Source organism: Dermacentor variabilis, chromosome 9 (genome assembly GCF_050947875.1).
Source record: "Dermacentor variabilis isolate Ectoservices chromosome 9, ASM5094787v1, whole genome shotgun sequence".
Lineage (NCBI taxonomy): Eukaryota > Metazoa > Arthropoda > Arachnida > Ixodida > Ixodidae > Dermacentor > Dermacentor variabilis.
This window is the reverse complement of record NC_134576.1, coordinates 12,218,408-12,239,385: the sequence shown is the minus strand read 5'-3', so window position 1 is coordinate 12,239,385 and position 20,978 is coordinate 12,218,408. Positions and strand designations below refer to the sequence as shown.

General features: G+C 48.6%; 1 protein-coding gene across 2 annotated transcripts in view; it reads right to left on the bottom strand.

Moving 5' to 3' along the window:
* LOC142558612 (agrin-like) overlaps positions 1–20,023 on the bottom strand; it is a 521,743-nt gene extending 501,720 nt beyond the window's left edge. For both annotated transcript variants that reach the window (XM_075670788.1, XM_075670789.1), the window contains exon 1: positions 19,636–20,023. In XM_075670788.1, coding sequence (XP_075526903.1) covers positions 19,636–19,990 — 355 coding nt within the window. In that variant the 5' untranslated portion in view covers positions 19,991–20,023. The remainder of the gene's footprint in view (positions 1–19,635) is intronic.
* Between the last annotated feature and the right edge of the window lie 955 nt (positions 20,024–20,978).

Below are 20,978 nucleotides of genomic sequence, written 5' to 3'. Positions count from 1 at the left end.
GGTAATAGTGGCAACGCGGGAAGTTTATCCTAGGCGCCCACTGTCTCAACATTGCCCTTTCAAGGTCACTGCAGCCCCTCACGCACACCGGCACCGCTATGTACGTCCTTGGAGCGTCGGCACTAAATTATCGCAGCACCTGTAATGCAGTCAGCTGCCATTCCGCCTAAACGCACCGCGTGACAACAGGCGTCCACAAGCGTTCCATGTCTCTGCTGTGCTTCCCTCAGCAACCGAAACGACAGTTCTGGAAAAGGCAGTTGAGGGGCGAAGGGGGGTGGGAAGGGCGGGGGCGAAGGGGGGAGGTTCATAAAGTGGCTACCATAGCGCATGCGCTCATATGCATAGTGAAGCTTCGAACTGCAGGATCCGCCAGTGAAAACATTCATGGACGATTACGATAACTCCTAATGTGAAATTTGAGCGCAGCTGCATGTATACGTGTTTTTAATTCGCGCTGGCGTGGACAATCTCACTCCAGCTGCACGTTGGAAGGTGAGAAAAGTTTGGCGCGATTGACTTGCTAATCGCTAAACGGCGAAAGGCCGCGCGTCGGTAACGCAGGGCCCGATTCATAGCAGTCGCGGCAAACAGACTTCCGCTGATGCAGAGCTTTGTTTCCATATACCGTATCGGTGGTGTCACCGGTGCACAGGCGACGCGTTGCTCTGCTGCATCCCGTAGCCGTCGTCGCCGCAGAGCCCGTCTTGCGTGGCACAGAGCTTTTCTTCTCGGTTTTTGCCATACCCATCCTCATCTGCTTTCCGCATTGTGGTGCCGCCGTACCCTCCTCCTCCACGTTCCTCCTCGCGCTCTCTTCGCTATCACCGTGTTTCATCCCCCCCTACGCTCCGCGGTCGCTCTTTCATCCTTCGCTGTGCTAGTTTGCTCGGTTACGAGGGACACTGATGGCAACCCCACCGCTCGCCGCAGGAACGGGCGGCCAAATGCTGCACTCTAGCAGGTCAAAAATAGAAGCACGTATCAAGAATACCAGGATTTTAATAACGATCACTCCGGTCACATGAACGGTACTATCGCGATTAAATTGTTTGCAAAAATTTGGAGGGCTGGAATGGCCCCGCACAAGGCTCTACTGATACACGATTACCTCCAGCCAAATTTCAGGGTAGGGCAACTGAAATTTGGGGGTGGGCTAAGTTAACCTTTGGCCGTAGGCCATCTGGAATTTGGGGGCGGAGCAAATTAAATTTAGGAGTTGCGCAACTGAAATTTGGGGACGGGCCAACTGAAATTTTGGGGTATGCTTACGCATACTTAGACAACTACAGTACAGTTTCTGTCTACCTTTTTTAGTGGACAAGGGGCAATGGGCAAAAGGCAAGCAACGAGCAGAAATGACAAATTAGTGCTAGGCATTGCTTTCTCTACAGGAGTCACTGGATTTCAAAGAGTAATCGCTGTCTAATAAGCAAGAAACCTTAATCTGCCATAAAGCTTAAATTAGGTTTCATTTATTCGAAGACAACTGCATCAATATTACGGGGAGCTAAAGAGGCCTTGTTTCGGAAAGCGTAGGCAGTTACTCGTTCAAAATACTACGCTTGAACCACATGGTAAGCTAGAAAAAATAGACGTTATCAACGAAGAAACTGACAAAAACCCTACTCACTTGCAGAAATGATGCGGAATTCAGATTATTTAGGATTAGCTAGCCCAAAACACTGAGAATACGTTTGATACTTGCATCATATCCGCTAACTACGGCGTGTTCGCGCCGTCGCCCTAGGGAAAACATGATGGTTGCTAAAAAAACAGAAAATGCCAATTACTCGCCCCACATTTGGGATAATATTGCTATGACAGCATATACGCCAATGGTTTATAATTAACTTTGCCCAAGCGAAATTTCGTTGCAGCTAGACTTTATATAGAATATAAAGCGCCATCTGGTTTTCAGTATTTTCAAGCGATCTCGACACCTCAAGCAGGATGCGATGGGAGCCACAGCTGTCTAGAGACCCGCAAGCACTTGAGGTCATTTTCCACAGGCACCCAGATGTAAATATCTCTGACCGGCCACTGAACACTGAGCTGTGTTTCATGGTTGCTCCCATGACTAATGAGCCAGACAATCAGCTGCCTATTGTTTAGTATGCCAGATAGAAGAACAAAATGGATATTGCGTTTTTCTGCGCGGCGCACCTAAGACTTGCGGCTGCTCTCAATGCGCACGCAGATACCCAGCACATGTAACTGTTGAGATCACGAAATATCGGCCACCTCAGCATGTTCACAGTAATATCTTTGATTTGATTTGATTTATTGATTTCCATTTAAACACTCACACACATGTACAGAGTAGTGGTAAATTGAGGTGGATGACGGGAAAAGCCGCACAGACGCGGCTTGAGGTAACCTCACCGCCTTAGGTACAATAAGGCTGCATGGGGTAACACATCAAGCGCCATATAATTCACATTTATATAGTGGCCATAAAGCATTGCCTTTATACAATATATGAAAAAAGGGAAATATTTCCACAATAACAACACAAAACACACTACGGCATTGAGATAATTAAATAATATACACTTGGTAACATAGTAAAAAAAAGAACATAACATACATATTATTCATTAAAAAACGCGCTCTAAAGCGGTGAAAGCAATAGAGTTTTAAATTCTGACAGCGATAAATCCTGTAAATTGTAGCCTGCTCTGTCATATGAATTCAGTAATCTTGGAAGGTTGTTGCACAACATTTGACAACCGTAGTTAGTTCTAGAACGCGGAACTTTCCATACTTCCGGTGTAGAAGTCGAATAGAGTATGAATTGACGGATAGATTTGGAAGTTCTACAAGTAAAGTATTGTTACATTTGGTACTAAAGTAATACTCGTGTAATAGTCTGCAGTTATAGATGTTATGGGCTGTAGCAATGTTGTATTTCTCGAACAGGTTTTCAGTATGGGCGGCAAATGGTACATTAGCGATGACATGTATTATTTTCCTTTCGGCATACGAAATAATTTACTCAATTTACATTCAGTTGTGGCGTCCCATACAAAATGTCCATAATGTATGTGAGACACAAATAAGGCATTATAAATGAATACTTTTACAGAGCCGGGTAAAGTATATCTGTAGCGATTTAAAACACCTGTAATGCGGCAAAGTTTTTGGACTACAAAGCTTACATGGTCGTCCCATTGCATAGTACTTGTGAAGTGTACCCCTAACACCTTTGCAGAAAGAGCAAGTTCTATATTTGTGGATCTATACGCTAATGTTAGATCTGGAGGAATGCTCATGCCTTTGGTACGAAAAATCACTGCCTTTGTGTTCGCCGTATTTGCTTTTAAACAGTCCTCTGTGGAACGATGGGATACGATGTCTTCACATGTACCTTTGGCATAACAGAACAAAGTAGCAAATAGGCATTTACGGGTTTTTGTTCTTCGTGTCGGTTACTCTGGCTACACTACGATGCTGTACGTGCAACTAGAAATATGTGAGGCTGAGTACCTGTATGCGTTCACTCATGAGACCATGCAAAGCTTTCGGGAGATATGATAGAGTCAAGTGGAATGGGCAGCGGAAGCAGGCGACCAGTCATACGCTGGCGAGCCACGCTGTCCGACCCTGAGTGCCTGGCTCGAACCTTAAATTTTTCTGAAGGGAAGATTCATCCAAATAAGGAATGCGTAACTAGTCGAAGAGGTACAGCGTCTGAATTAATTGCCACTCTTAGCGTCTTGCCTGCAGTCGTGTGGTTAAATACGTAGATTTGGCGATAACAAATATTTTTGAATAATTGTCCCGTGCTGCATTTGCCCAAGTCGACGTTTGTAGAAGCATAGTTTGGCTAGCCGTTGCCATTGAGGATCACCATGTGGCATCCCTCGTGTAGTGCATTAGTTTTCTTGGGGGAGGCGGCATTACATGACGGTGGATAGCCACTATGTATTGAAGCTGTTGCCTCGCACGAGTGCTTAACCTGGTAGCCGTGCAATCTTCTGCGAGAGATCATACTCCTTGTGGATACCGGGTAAGTTTGCTATAGCTGACGACTTGGTAACAAATTGAGGGCCGCAGTAGGACGTGGATAATTTGATGTTGTTTAAAAACGGCGATCACTCATACGAATTTGCAGGTGGAGCGGCTGGGCCGTAATTTTGTTGGGTACCTTCCCGGGTGATATCGCTTTTCGCATGAAAGCGACGGTCCACCCACGTTATCAACGGAACCAGCCGGCTGTGAACGGGACAAGAGTGGCACAGAATGGAGCTGAAGGCATTGCTATAAAAGTTGCGTGCCAATGAGTGTCCTTTTGCGTGGAGGTTACGAGAGGTACTGATTACGAGAGGTACGCGCTCTATCACGCTGCACGCTAACACCATCATATTTTTGTCGATAGCGCTAACACCAAGCAGTGATGGAGCCGCTATAGGGATGTGAGCTGTATGCAACACTTTCTTCGCTCCTTTGCAAAACAGTCTCGCCTGGCTTGGAATCTCTTCAATCAAAAGTAATTTTTTTTTTTTTTTGCAGAGGGGAGATTAGAACTATCATCTTTTAGCTCATAGCCAGATGCTCTACCGATAGAGTCATATACGCAGACATAGACAGAGCCAATTATTCTACGTGTTATGACGCATTAGGTCTTCGCACAGCTCGCAAGGTAGAGAGAGGTAATTAATAAACGGAAAATGAGGCATCCACCCAATTGTAGCAGTCACTACAAGGGAAACCCATATTGGTTCCTCCAAAGATAAGCCTCGTAGTTGAAGAAAAAATGGTCTTGGTCCGTGACGAATGTTCTGCTTACATGTTAAGCTTTGCGCAGCGCTCATTCCTCCCTGTGAATGTAATCAGCACAATTTTCTCTCTCGTTTTCAATGTATCACAGTGTAGCAACTGTGATACATAGCACGGTTGACTAAATGATGCCCGTCAGCTCCTATGCCATTCTCGAGTGTTTAATTTATTACAAGCACTATCGGCGGTGTTTGCTCGAAGAAGGTTGGCGGCATCCTAGATATTGTAGCTGAACGTTCCTATACGAGTGCCGTGAGAACATACCTGTGACTGGTGCCTTCGATGAGAAAAGTGAATCGAAGATATTTGGCCAAGAAGTACAATCTTATATTCGTACTCGTATTCTTATTCCGTGAGTATTTCGCTCTGCGTTTTCATGGTAGGTTTGTGCTTCCGTGCGTTTATTCAGAGCTTCTAGTTTATCCGACGCAGTTCTTGATGGAACACTCTTTTATTTAAACGCGCTTTCATATTATTATTGATGTCATACCACCACCTAACAGAACTATGAGCAGTAGAAATAACTCCGTCAGTTGTTGAAGCATTGCATACTGGGAACGCCCAGAACGTCATCGTGTTCTCCAAGAACGCGCTCGGCAATGAAATTTTCTCCTTGACTTCTGCCATTCAGCTTATAAAAGGAGAAATGGGTACGTTTATTTTGGCTGAAATGTGTTTTATTACTTCTTCTATTTCATTTATTCTCCATTACCCTAGTTTATCAGTGAAGTGTGTGACGCTGTGTAGCATTATTAAGACGCTACTTGTATTCAGAACCAGTGACAGTCTTCTGAACAGCCGTACCTAATGCCGAAAGTATATTTACAGGAAATACAGTATGCTCCTGTCGACAAAAGAAGTGATTAATAACAAGTGGTGTTGTAGAGCGAGGAGTTGCACCCGAATGTCACCAAAGACAGGGCCATGTTCCTGTCCTGGAGATGAACGGAAATCTACATCGACGGCATGTCGACTAGCGTGCAATTGTTACGTCATCAGGTCGTTGCGTGTTTGTATTGTGTCTAGCACAAGTGAGTAGTGTAAGCGGTGACATTGGAGAGAAAGCGGTGAGCTAAGTCCGCGAGTAGTTCTCGTTGATCGCCGTATTGAACGTCGACGCCATGTTGAGGAAAGCCTGCGAGTTCGTTGCTCAGTTGGCTAGGAAAGCTTGTAGCCTACCATTGAGTGCATTGGTTAACCACTGCAACAGGCACGCACTTTGCGGAAATCAACAAGAGGGAACGGGGCGGGAGAGTTGAAAAATTACCCAATGACGACCCTCCTATGGTATATCAAAGACTGAAGAAGACGATCCGGTTTGATGGACGGAAGCTCTGGTTAATAAGTGGTGACGTAACGATGCACAAAATAGTGTATAACTAGCTAAATGAATCAACGTGGTCATACTTGCGTGACAAGCCATGGTGGCCTGCGCCATGACATCATGAATTTGCGTGATGACTGTTTACATTGGGTGCTTGAGAATAAAATTAGCTCATCAGATACGGCCGACAGACGTTTCACCCGGTGCAAGATTACATCCAGAAAAAAAAACTTGCGAATGAGGGCATCAGTAAACTGAGTACTATGGCCCTTATTGATCTTATTCAGGACGAATTCAGCGTTTCATTCAGCGTTTATTTCCTAGAAATTAAGTTCAGGTTATGTTTATTTGCTTCACAATGGCAGGAGTGTTCAAGAAAAAAAGTGAAAGCATTTCATTTAGGGTGCCTGAGTACTCTATGTACATTACGTTTGGCACTGATAGCAAGCATACAAAATTGTTTGACGAATATAATTCGAAAGCAAGTCCGCTGATTAGTCCAGTGTAGCAAAAGAAAGCGCCACCATGATATGGCGGTGGTAGACGCAAGTAATTAACAGCCTGGGCAAAAAACACAGAGGTTTGTAGGCCTGTAATAAACTGGATAGACCATTCGCGTCTTGGCAACAGGATATGATTACTCCTGAAGGCAAAAAGTCTGGTGGAAAAATCGGCCAGTGTGATTAATGAAATCTCGCAAAGGGCGCGATGACGCCAACAAATGCAGAAATTTTTCTTAACCCCTCTTTGCCTCATCCTTCGGCTTTGGCACTGCTGCTGTCTTGCACGCCGCGTCGGAAGGTGGTTGAGAGCGTGCATATAGATGGAAGAAACGGGTCAGAAAGGAAAGGTGGCGCGAGAAATTTATTTGTACCTTCCCATCGCCTCGCACGTGCAAAATGCCCTCTGTAGCTCCCTGGCCGTCGACACATTAGCCTCTTGACAGCTATTATCATGTGCGACTCCCAGCAAAAGTATTCCAGCAACTTGAGTACTTACTCTTCTACTAACGTACAAGTCCTGAGGAGAGTTAGATAGAATCGTTGAGAGGGGGCAAAGAGTTGAGGCATAGGATGAATAGCACCCGCGCAATCGCGAAACGAGCCTTAGAACTCTTCACTCACGTTTCCCATACAGGGGAAAAGGTCGGAACAGGGAAAAGGCGGTGTTACCGAAATAAAGATATGGAACCTCTAGTACAGGACAACCGTTGCGGGAAAAGTGAAGGTGCGGTACTTTACGTTTTTGCTATTCCTAAAAATAAACAGCATGATAATTCGTTAAGCCGACAATTGACAAAGGCATGCAGATGTAAAGCCGTATTAAAGCACCGTAGGGTATAGGCCACATACGGAAGCGATCGCACGTCAAATCAACGGTTTTGTGTCCGCCACGGTAGCTATGCGGCTATAGCATTGCTCGACGTCGCCGGTTTGATCCCCGCCACGGCAGCCAGATTTCGACGGGCGCAAAATGCAAAAACGGTCGTGCACTTAGATTTTTACATTATTCTGATATCACGGTGTCAAAATTAATCAGGAGGCCGCCACTACGACGTGCCTCATAATACGATTTTGGTTTTGGCTCGTAGAGCCCCATAATTCTGCTAACACTTTTGCCGCAATGAAATGTGCCATGTGAAGCAATGACAATGCTCCACCCTCGCATAGGTTAAATACAATGGCGCTCCAATAACGCCTGAAACAAAAAGGTCTCGCTCTATCTTTTGTGTACTACGCGGGCAAAGACCAGTAGTGCACACAAGGTAACAGTTTCCATCAACTCACAACTCTTTTATTACACAAAACGCTGAAGAAAAGAAACATTCGCAGTCGTCATCACCGCTGATTATCATCAATCAAAGCAAACAGAGCAAGGTCCGCGTACATCGGTTCCCAGAGTGCGTGGGATCTACATAGTTTTCTATTTAGACTCTGAATTTTTATGCTCAAGAATAACTCTCATTAATGCAATAGCTTCATTCAAACGGGGCAAAAGCGGCGCTCGTTTCCCTGGTAGAGTTGATTTAAACGGATTGAATGCCATATTTCATTCCCGACTTCCGTGGGAGCATAGTCGTCAAAACGGGATATAATCGGTAGTAAAATGAGGAGGTGGATGAGTGGCAACAAGGCAGAACCTTGCACAGGGCCTCAGGAAACCAAAATGACATTTTTTCGGCATCATGGTTTCAACGTCTATAAAAAATGCCCGAAAATATGAACTGAGGAGGACAAAAATGCAGGAATTGTTGGAAAGGTGAAACCGCTGGAAATGTCAGGAAAGCACCAGCTAAAATATAAAAGATAACTTAAAAGATAAAAACCCTAACCCTGACAGGGTAACCAAATTTAGGGACAAATCAATTGGCTGTTGAAAAAGTTCAACTGAAACCCGATGGTGCGAAATATGGCGAGAATGTCGGAAAGTGTTGACGAGAGATCAAGTACGTCCAGTAGCCGACGCCAGCGCCCTGCTGTAGTCAGGCGATTGCACATATAACCGAGATGCTTGGTCATCATTCGTTACAGGGTGGTTCGGACCTGAAACGTGGGACGCGGACTCCATCGCATTAAATACAATGCACGCTACGGTGTCGTTCTTCGATGGCCAGCACTGATTCTCGCGCAATGAGGATGCGAACAAATTGTCTCACGTGCTGACTGTCACCTTCACCGAACTGCCAACATTCGTTAAGGATGTCCTTGGCAGTCACCTAACCGTTGAATATACGTAAGTGCCAGGAGCTGTGCGTGAGCTCTTTGTATATCTTGCAATGTAGACGGACGTCGAACGTTGAAAACGCTACCGACTATATTGTAAAGGTGGAACTGCAGCATGGTAGACAATAAGGAAGGCGGATGAATCCCGCATATGTTACTGCGGAATAATTTTAAATATCATTTTCGTTCTTTGTTCATGCACGTGGATAACCGTGACAAGACTCTACTTTTACAATTAACTGCAAGTGCTATACGTTATACCCAAAAATGTACCTGGCCCGGTGGCCAGTAAATGTGACGTAATATTGCGAGAAGCTTCGGCCATAGCATGCCAAATTGCACAACTGCACAGTTCTTGTATCGTGCATTTAGACTGAAGCAGAAAAAGCAACTTATTCATGTATGTATCTTAATACTTAAGAATATCCTGATTTGCAGTTGCTGCCGTAGCGCATGTTTGCGGCAGCGCATGCTATATGCACTCATGGGGGGACACTAACAAAACTGATGGGTCAAAATCAAAATCCGTCCACGACCGCGGCTTTCGTGGACGCTATGCGATGTTCCGACGCTCAGAATGTACGCCGACTGAAGAAAGTTTGCCGCGGAGTGCATCAGACAATTGCCCTAGCTTGTTTACTCCGTATAATAAAAAAAAAAGAAACCGTGGCTGCCTTTCGGGAAGCCTCTGAAAAGCGGAGAATCAATCATCGCTCGTCTCGACTTTAAGGCTTTTAGGAAAATAAGTCATTTCCCGCTGACGAGCGGCTAAGCAGCATTGTGCTGAAGTTGAATGCGCAGGGATAGCTCTTATTTTATTTATGTTTTGTCACGTCATCATGACGTCACCGCGAGAAGTTTGAGAAGATTAAGGTGAATACGCCGCGTGGTGGCACTCATGCGAAGTAAACCCGAAATTAAAAAAATGAATTATGAGGTTTTACGCGCCAGAACCACGACTTGATTATGAGGCACGCCTTAGTGTAGGACTCCGAAAATTTGGACCATCTGGGGTTCTTTACCGTGCCCCTAGATCTAAGTACAACGGTATCTTCCCATTTTGCCCCAATTGAAATGCGGCCGCCGTGGTCGGGATACGATCTGGCGACTTCGTGGTTAGCAGCCCAACAAAAGAACTAAACCTTGAAGTCCAGAAAAGCTGGATACGTACGTGACAGTGGGTTTTAAAGCGAAATATTTACTGGCCGCGAACTTGCGATTTCGCCGTGGCCGTGCTCCGAGGAGGCACATGATGTCACACCGCGTTTCTCGTCGTTGCGTTCGCCTCCGCTCGCTTCGCCAGCTACGTCGCACGCGTGATAACATGTCGGAGGATTGAAAAGGAGAGCTCGCGTGCGCCGCAACCACAGCTGGGGCGGCAGTACGGACGGCGGCAATTATGATAAGCAGGACGAGGCCTGGAATCGACAGCGGAACGAGATGGAGAGGAAACGAATCGCCCAGGAAACAGACGAACAGCGCGCCGAACGACTGGCTAAACACCGCAAAATAGCTAGACAACCAGACTAACCTGGACTTGCAATCAATGTTAACCAAGGATAACCATGCCTTAGCTTTCGCTACGTATATCCTGAACTCAAAGCAAACAAGACTAGCTGCAACAAAAAACAAGTGTTCCCTTGCTTCATTGATAACATGATGCACTACTACAAGAATATATTTTATGGCGATAGGAATAATGTGGACGCTCCAGGCGTATTTTTGGCGACGCAGTCGCCGTGATGTTTCGTATAAAGTCCAAGGGCGCCGGGGGCGCGCGCTGCATCCTGTATGTGAGAGCGAAAACACGCGAGGAGATCCAGCGATCGCGGAGCAATATGGCGAGCGAAGAAAACGGAGAGCTTCCGTCGCGCGAAAGGCCGTGGGGGGATGGGAGGTAGCGAGGGGGGACGGCGTTGGGCTGCGGATGCAACTGCGTATTTCGCCGCCGGGTGTAACAAGAATTGACGATTGCAGCTCAATTTCCCGCGCGAAAGGGAGTAAACTAGGGAGACAGCGCAGGAGGGAGAGTGCAGCGGCTCTGCCGACAACTGCGTACTTTGAGCGGCAGCGCGCCGTATCTTATGACAATATAATAATAATATTTGGGGTTTTACTTGCCAAAACCACTTTCTGATTATGAGGAACGCAGTAGTGGAGGACTCCGGAAATTTTGACCACCTGGGGTTCTTTAACGTGCACCTAAATCTAAGCACACGGGTGTTTTCGCATTTCGCCCCCATCGAAATGCGGCCGCCGTGGCCGGGATTCGATCCCGCTTATGACAATATCTCTCTTATTCCTATGGTAAATTATAATACTGCTTTAGCTGTATGACAATATCTGCTTTGCTATTATTGATCGTGCCACATCAACCGATGAATCGCGATGAAATCATTTATCGAAAAATTGGAGAGTTATGTTTTCCCCGCAGAATGCACCACTGGTAATAAAATCGCCTCCAGTGCTTGGCGAATCAGTGCTGTAGTTGACCTGGCGAGGCGGGGTACACAGGATCCAACCCGTAGTCGGTCCGTCAAGCCCGTGTCTGGAAAACTAAAAGCAGCAATTGATGTAGGTGCGGTTGCTGTCCGTCTAAATGTCATTGATCTTCCGTCGACATCACTGCAAGGACAACTTCGACGATGCCGTAGCGAAGCGCTGGCTTTCAGACGCCGCCTCGAGAAAACCCGGTGATGACTCTCGGCACCATGCTGCCACTTGTTACTGAAGAAGCAAATATCGACGTCGCCGCATATCCACGGCGCACCAAAGAAGCACGACAGCTTGTACACCTGTACTGTGCACGACGGTCGTAAAGGCCTCCAGGAAGCTATTCTAAACAGGTCCCTTGTCGTTAGGGCCGACTGTCGCTCCCAAAACCAGGTCCTCCTGGCATCTTCCAGGGAGAAGTATACATGGCGCCACTTGGCCTGAGAGGTCCAGTTGTTCAACGTCGCGACCCTTTCGCACGTCACCAGTCTGCTTTCAGGGTTTTCTGCCGATGATCCGCAAAGGTTGCCGGCTCCCTGGGTTGTTGCAGGACGACCGTGGCCGCGGGTGCTGTCATTTCGGCTCTGGACTTGGCCTTGACCTTCCTGGATGTCTCCATCAGAAGTTCTTGCTCCGGATGTAATTTTAGCAGCCTGCGGCTAGCTTCGTAGTCCGTGGCGACGCTGATACCCCAACCGTGACTCCTTGACATGTGGCAAGACTTATGTGGGCCATAGTGGCCAATGGTATAACACGCGCCTAAGTGAACGCCGGGATTCACTGGCAGCATCCACGCATTCCAATTTGGCTTCGCACTGCAGCGCACGCGGCCGCGATGTTGATTTTTTTTTTTGTTATTGAATCATCGTGGCCGGTGTCGCCCCGTGTTTGTGGCTTTCTGTGGTGCCGTTTTTAAGAGCTGAACCTGCGGGCGCGAAGAGGTAGCCACTGTTTATTTAGGCCGGCCTGCCATGGCGCTGCGCGATCGCTGGTCGAGCGCCTTAATTCTCTCGCGCTCTGTTCTCGTGTGCCGCCGCAATCTTCTTCTTAGCCAGCTCAGGAGGCGATAGCCGCACCTCTGCAAGCCCTTAACAACTGATCAAACAGTCCGTTTTACGTAAGGCATCGTGCGAAAGCCAGACAATGTGTGAAATTAGTGAAGCATTCCACACCAAAGGAAAAGCCGCAACATGTGTTAGCCAGCCCTGTGTTTCACTTTGTGATAAAGACTTGGCGTTCTTGGCAACCACTTGTCGTGCTCCCTGAATAGTTTCTAATCATTGTTAGAATGGTTAAGTGACCGTGTTGATTGAGCATAATCTGATGTGAAAGGCGCGTAGACGATGGCGGACAAAGCTAGAAAAACACACACACAGGGTGCCACTTCCAGCGCTGCTCAATAAAGGGAAAACGTCACTATTTGATACAAGGAGCACGTTCGCCTGTGCGCATTCGGGTCCAGGTAGAGCAACTCTTTTTGCGACAATTATGCAACACTCGCGCACCTGCCACCTGCCTCCTCCCTCCCCTTTACTCAGTCATCCTTTTGACCTCGGCTTCCAGTCTAAGCCATTTGCCATGGCTTCTGGCCACCACTTCGCTGGCGTGAAAATTTGGCTTACATTTGGAGTCCCGACAATCAATTGCCAGGTGGCCCTCTCTCCCATTCCTAACATTGTTTCGATGTTGCCTCAGCCTATGATTCAGAAATTGATCGGGTCAAGCCACGTACATACTGCGACACGACAAAGGGATTTCATAAACGACTCCTGCCCAACAATCAACGTATTTATTTTCATGATGCAGGCTTCACACAACTTGTTCTAGTTTCCGTTGCAGAAAGAATCCTCAAGTCCCAAACCCGCCAACTGGTCCAGTAGCCACCTAGCGAAAAATAAAAGGCAGCAGTCATACCATACATGCACCGCATGTCGCATAAGTTCAAGAAGATCGCCAAGCGAGCTAACGTAATGGTAATGTTTCCTGTCCCGTACAGGCCTTTTAGTCCCTGCAGAATGACCGACCCTTTTTTACCTCAAGCCACAGGCCTATATGTCGCATGTATAATGTAGCAGGAAAAGCATATGCACAAAATGTTGGCTTAGAAATGTCTTAACTTCAACCTACCTTGTTTCAATTGAATGAAATGTCTGTTAGTATCCCAAAATTTTTGCTTTTCTTCCTCAAAGTACTTTCATTCCGAAACAATTTATTGGGGTTGCTTTAGCCGTTAGCTTTCAGCGTGATTTGTGCGATAGGGACATCCCAATAGTACCGAGCATCAGGATCCTTGGACTCAGAATACAGGCCAATGGGCACAACAACGAAGTGATAAAAGCACTAGACTCGCACGTGCATCAAACAACAAGACTTATTTCGCGCATCACCAACGGAAACCACGGCATGAAAGAAACTAATCTGCTCAGATTGGTACAGGCTTTTGTCATAAGCAGAATAGTGTGCGCTACTCAATTCCTGCTACTAAAGAGTGATGAACGCTGCAAAATTAACCTCATGATCAAGAAAGCATACAAGCAGGCTCTACACCTCCCAATTACGACCACAAACGAAAAGTTTAAGGCTTTAGGAGTTCACAACACTCTTGACGAGCTCATGGAAGCCCAAAGAATTGTCCAACTGGAGAGACTCTCGCTTTCTCCGACGTGCAACGTGCAACGTGCAACACCCAATTCGGACCAAAGCGGGACATTTGACAGAGTTAAGAAAATACATACACGTCCCACCATTAACTAACAACACTCATCCTTAGCACAAGCAAGAGCGCAGGCAGCAAAGAGCCAAATCCTTACAAAAACGCTTTGCAAACTCTAAGGGCGGGACCTATGTAGACGCTTCCGAGTATCATGACCGAAACGCTAAGGCAGCGGCTGTACTAGATCAGCAAATCGAATCATCGCTGCAAGGTCAGGTATTACAAGCTCGCCGGAGGTAGGGGAGAAAGTCGCAATCGCCTTGGCGTACGCTTCCGCGGCAGCCAAATTCATAGTCAGTGACTGAAAGACAGCTATACGAAATTTCGCGAAAGGGCGCATTTCGCCTGAAGCCCTCAAGATTCTGGCCAGGGTACTGGAAACCCGGCGCAGATGGACGCAACTCGTTTGGAGGCGCCGGCGCAGTCCGGTCTTCCAGGAAAGGAAGCTGCTCACAGTGCGGCGCGAGAACTGGCCAGCCACGGCCACACGACAAGCTCTTGGGATGGGCAGTTCGAATCCCTCCGCCGCTCAGGCAGGGAGCGGATAGTATCCTACAGGAAATTCCGCAATTCTAGTGCCCGGCCAGGGGACATTACCCTGCCACTCACAAAAGTTTAAATAAAAATTAATCGGTTACCTGGCGCCTTTTATTGACGCACTTTCCCAAACGCAGTGATGTACAGTCACCTCTATTCCAGCGGATTGTAAATTATGCGCAGGTAGAGCCGATCTTCGCCACGTCATGTGGGCATGTTCCCTGATAAGGACCAGAAAACGCACTAGCTTATTGCCTCCCCTTCCCATCGCTACCCTAGAGCAGTGGGAGACTGCACTGCTCAGCTCAGACCTGGATCCCCAACTCCGGGTCGCCCGGAAGGCCGAAGACGCCGCCAAAGCTCAAGACCTGGCCGCCGCCTTAGAAAGAAGCAGACGGGCCCCCCTCACTCCCCTCCTCCCTACACTCCATCTCGCACCCCCCCCCCCCCCGAAATAAAGTTTATACTACTACTACTACTACTGCTTTAGCCACCTGACATGAGAGTTCTTGATACGCCTCACTGTCATCGGTTCTTTCTTGTCGCTTTTCTCATTGATGGGAGTCCTTGCTCGGCGTGCCGAACAGCTACAGGATTGCTTTACAAGAACTTCAATAAGAAGCCTTTACACAATGGCGCAAATGCCGCTCTGGACTTTTACCTTGTCCGCAGACGTATTAGCGTTTACGCGTTACTGGATTACCGAACAGATTCACAGCAGCAACAAAGTTGGTAACGACATTTTTGTGTGGCGTCGTGTATAGAGTGCACATAAAGTTACAATAACCTTTCCAGTTCTACTTATCTGTTCATTCATTAGCGAATGGTTCATTTATTCAGGTGGCTCAGTGGCTGCAGTATCAGCTCGAGAGGTGGAGTTCACCCAGCATTTATACTTTCGCACGGTGATGTAGCAATAGCCCCCCACTATCTTGTATCCTAAGATACACGATACATTCTTTCAAGTATCGGAAATACAGATACTGATGCTGCAGACGTATCATGATAACGGTACAAGATGCCCAAGGAGTATGTAATACAGTATCTAAGATACATGTGTCTTCGACCTTACCCAGCACTGGCTGTAATTCACAGCCACATGCACGACCACCCACACGCCCGGCCTAAAACTTTGTTCCCCCCCTACCCCAAAAAAATGCGTTTGGGAAGGCCCACGAATGTCGGCTCGATTCGCGGCACCCCGGCACATTTTTTTTTCTTTCTTCAGTTTTTATTTTACGTTCTCGAAAGAACTTGCCATTTCCTGACTTTTCTCAATAAGGTTCACTAGAAAGCTACGGAGCGTTTGCGTTGCTTTGGTAAGTGATCAACTCGACGTGCACGAAGGTTTAAAGAATGGGTCAAGTTTTGCAGGTGTATAGTGCAGAGGCCGCGCGCCTGAACTAGTTCTACATCACATTTACGTCGTATCAAACGGCAGAACTTGCGCTTGGCAGGTTGGGAGTATATTTTTATTATTCATACAAAATTATAGGTCTGTTTATTTATACGTGGAAATGAGGCATTCCCATCACGTGGGCATGAAAATTCGTGCGTGAAAGCGACATGACTCGTACTCATCACGTTCTTTTGCTGCGTTGCTGCCACGTGCCGACATTGGTTTCATTTTTCTTCGCCAGCGCCTGCCAGGTCCCGCATCGTGTCCACTGCGACGGAACCAAGGGCTGCGGTGCCGAGAAAACGTCTCGGAGGCAGCGAGTCGGCTGTCGTGCCAGGCTGCCGCAGGTGGTGGCGGTGCAGGATCCAGCAGATGCATATGGATGTGTCCAAGCTGGCGCCCGGCCGTCGGCATCGATCGCGCCGCGGCGTCGGCTCAAATTAAAAGCGGCTCGCCGCCCATTGAGCAGCGCTCTCTCGCACGAAAGCAACAGCCCGAGGGGCGCAAAATTGAAATTCTGCCGCCGCCTCTCAAAAAGCCGGGCCCCGCGAATAGGATTCTTGGGGCGCGAGCCACCCATTGTGTCCCAGTGGACGCGGCGCAGAAAGGCCTAATTACGACCGCTCGAGGTCCGTTCAATGGGGGACGCCGCGAGGGCAGAGCGAATTAACCGCGGCTCCCGAAAGGCGACATCGCCGGAGGCCCAGCAGCACAAAGCCGTTGTCGCGCGAGGCACGTCGGGCGGGAAAACGACGTCGCTTTTCGCCATTCAAATCACGGCCGCCGATGGTCGGGCGCATCAATGCGCCATCAGGCAGGCGCCGCACGCGCCTGCCATGATGACCGGTCGAGGAGGAGGATTCCCCTCGCTCGGCTATCGCGGCGGGATGCGGATGCCGCGACCACCTGTCGTTAGCTCGGGCTCCCGTGGCGGCCACGACCCGAGAATCGGGCCGCAAAGCATGCGGGCACGCGGCTTGCGGCGTGAACTCGCCGATGGTGCCGCAAGCCAGAGTCGCGGACCCCGGGTTTCCCGCCAGCGAGCGTTGCAAGCGCCAGCTTCGCCGGGGCGCGGCCCTCTCTCGACGGCGCGCGTTTCGCCCGCTGCGTTTCTAGGCGCCGCGAGTGCACGGCGCGGCCGATCGTGCGAGCTGCACGCGGGCCGCTGTGCTACGTGGACGCCCGGTGTCCGCCGCGCGGCGTGAAAAGTAACGGGCCCACTCGCTGTCTTGGCGACAAAACTTGGGGAACACGAGTCGTGCGTGAACGTTTCCTGGAGCAAGTTATTCCTTTGCGTCGCATGCTCCTGACATAGAGAGCCGCGGCACGTTTTCCCCCCTCCAAGTATGCAATAAGCAGCTCAGCCTGCAATGTTTCTGAAAATATCGAAAGGGACTTCGGCGACAGTAACTACCATGCAAGGTCAGGAGACAATGAATCAGTGTTATGCACCAGGGAAATAAGCGGTCCTTTTTATAGAACTCTATAATTCTTACACATGAATAAAACATTTAGGATCAACACCCAATAAACTTCCTTTTCCTCGCTAAATAAAGAAATAGAAGACTAGATGGAGCTGCGCAAATTTTCGGCTAACGCTGCGCACGTGCTGGATTCAAAACGGGGTCGCATCTCTTTCTTTATGAAACCATTCGGCGGCGACCTGCTTTGCTTTAGCGTTGTGAAAAAAAAAATGGCGAAGCAAATCCAGTATACGAGAAGGCGACCACGTAATATTTACTGAACGTTCAGTCGATCATTGCGACATACTTTTGTTGGCTTGACTGTACAATGCTCAATTACCAACTAAGGCACGCAATCAGTACTACACTGACCGCACGACAATATTTCAATCTTGCCAGTGCAGGTGCGGCTAAATTCAAGAAAGCCTGAAGCCCCGACCACATGCGCGGGTTACGCTTATGCTCGCAAGGTAGCTTCTTTAAATTGATAACTTCTTTTCGCATGGGAAAGTACGGAATTGCGCATAAACCAAACAAACAATTTGATACCGAAAGTATCGTGTATCCCAATGCCTACAGATCCGTCTTGGATGCATGGGTGCCTTTCTTTTCTTTTTTGGCGCGCGGAGGACAGGAATAAAGAAAAGGCCGAACGAGCTGGTCCATTCATTGAGGTCCTATATTTGCACGCGCTCGCGGACCCTTTCCCTTGGAGTGATCCACGCCCGGCCGATAGCATGCGCGCGCTTTCCAAAGCTCGCACTGGTTCCTGCTTGGGAATTGTTGCAGGCCGTTAGAGGAGGCACCTGATTTACGAATGCGGATAGCTACGCGGACGTGGACGGAGCGGCATAGCCCAGCTTCGATCCGCAAACTGGCGCGCTCATCTGTCAGGACTACTTGTGCCACACGCGAGGCCAATCCCCAGCATCCGTCACAATGAGCCGTAGTGCTTTCCTTCTCTTCCTCGAGGGTTGCTTGCTTCCGTTCGGCACCGCGAATCGTGGTCCCGTCTCGTTGCGCTTTGGCGAAACCTTATGCGTCCATATTATGCCGCACATTCTTGAAGCTCTCGCTGAGTAAATCCACAAGGAGCGACAAAGAATGATAGATATCGTGGTCTCAAAGATCCGCAAACAGACGACGTCAATAAAAACAATACAGAAACGACGTCAACAGAAAATCTAATAAACCAACTTACTGATTATCAGTGCTTCCCTCTTTATGTAGTGCACCATACGGAAATGTGACAGACAAGTGGCAAGCGTCCATTACCCACCACAGCCATCAGTCTCAAGTCGATCGCGCATCACGCACTTATACATGCAGGGAGTGAAATACACGTATGGGTTGTGTTCAAGCTGGCATGTGTAACAGCAACGCTTTTAACAGCGTTATTAAAAGAGTTTTAAATTAGGGTCTCTTAGCGCTTGGGGTCAGGGTAGTGTGCATGCGCAGCACCATGGCCCCAAGCGCCCTCAACGCTTGCGTCCATCTCATCTAAAACTCACTATTTATTCTGCCTGGTCGACGTCAGCGTGTGTGTTTGTCACTCTCACTACAAGGTAATATCACGAAGCTCATGAAACCGCATTCAAGAAATCGCTTAATTTTTTTGCCCATGGGAACAAGAAATGCCAAAACAATTCCGGGCATTTTGAAGCATCAGACGCTCTTTCACATGTCGCGCTGTTTAGAACAGAAATGTACCGTCGGGAAAATGCTATAGCCAATCGAAAGGATATTCAAAGCAATGTTCAGGATACCCTAAAAAAAGTTTAGACGTACATGAGCAGCTTGAAAAATTATGGATGAATTTCACTTGTTCTCATGACTTTATTTAATATGATTCTGTTGTCCAGATTTTCTTGTGCACCTGTCGGGAAAAGAAAGCTAAAATTGGATTCGATAATACATGATCGTCTTCCGCACATTCCCAACCAACGCCAGGGGTCGTAGCCGTCAATGCCAACAAAAAATGGTGATCGAATAAAAACAGTCATTTTGTGGCTTAAGTTACCAACGGAAGCGCGGAAATATGCAACTTGATCAGGTGAGCACGGCAGGAGCCTAAAGAGGCAGACGACAATTGTGCGGTGCGCGTCTTTCGTGAATGGTTTTCGCTTTGCCAAGGCTTCTACGCTGCTACATTGCGCTACAGTGTGCCGCTCGCGTTCAAACCGCTGTGCAGGTTCACTCACCGAGCCTGCGCCGCCGGCCCAGGAGTCTCTTGCGGCGGGACCTATTCCAGGGCCTCCGCTGCAGAGCCTGGCAGAGGTCGCCCGCGGCCACTGCGTTGCCTTCATCGGCAGCACCGGCGGATGGGTTGCGTCGCCGCTGCTGGGTTCGTGCTCGCAGGAAAGCCTTACGCAGTCGGTGCACGGCCAAGGGCTCATGCCTCCGCCGGTGGTGCCTGGGCTGCTGATGGCCCAGCAGCAGCAGCGCCTTGCAGCGTCTCCTCCACGACCAGGGACCACGGTCGCTGTGCTGGCGCAATTCAGACGATGCCGCAACCACCACCAAGGCGAACAGCAACAAGAACAGCGGCCGCGACATGGCCCGTCCGAGCTGCGGGCCGCGTGTGAGCCGGTGCGCGTCGCCCCACTGGGCGAGGAGGGTGACGTGGGCGATCGCTACCACGTGCTCCCCGTACTGCTCCGCCAGCTGAAAGTCGTTCGGACAGGCCGCCGAGCTGCCGGGGGTGTGGCCGTCCTGGGCCGGCGCGTAGCCCCCCTCTGCGTCATTGGGGCCTGCCCCGCAGCGGCGAGGAGTGACCGCACACTGCAGTTACGCTGACGACTTCATCGCCCCTTACCGCAGCGACGATACTCGTGAGCAGTTCGACCGCTGCAGCGATGCCAAAGAAATGGTATGCCTGCTGACTCGTCGTGCCCGTCACTAAACGAGCACCTTTTTCTGGCCGGTGCTTTCGGTGCAAGCACCAATTTCGAAGCACGCCCCGATAAGTAACAAGTCTGAAAGCCGCCTTCGTATAAAAAACGGTGACGCGGATACAAACCTGCGTTCGCTCGCTCACTAATGTTTGACAGGCGTAAAGTTTCTTCGCGTTAATTGTTTGTTTCTGTATCCATCGAATTATATGCTACATCTGTGCTGGTTCACGACAGAATACCGGTACTCTACTTCATTCCACGAATGCTGACCTTGTCTCAAATGCTCTGGATGCCAAAAGATACAGATCGCCTTTGAAACAAAAAATTATGCACATCCAACGCACACCTTGAAATCCGTGTGAAGCGAAGCTTTTTGGGAAGCGCGTAATAAAGTGTTAAAGTTCGCCCCATTTCATTCCGGCCCGTCTGACGTAAACTGTCGCGCGCCCATGCGATCACGCGCTCCCCTACTAGGCAGTGTTGCGCAGCCGCCGACCATCTCCAAGGATAGTTGGCGTTGGCGCGTTAGAAGCGTGCGTGCGATCGAGACCTATTTATTCTTCCATCATTTGTTAGAATGCTGTGTCCTTCCGAAACATTCCCAAAAAAACTCTAAAATATGATTTATATTTGGCACCATACACAATTTT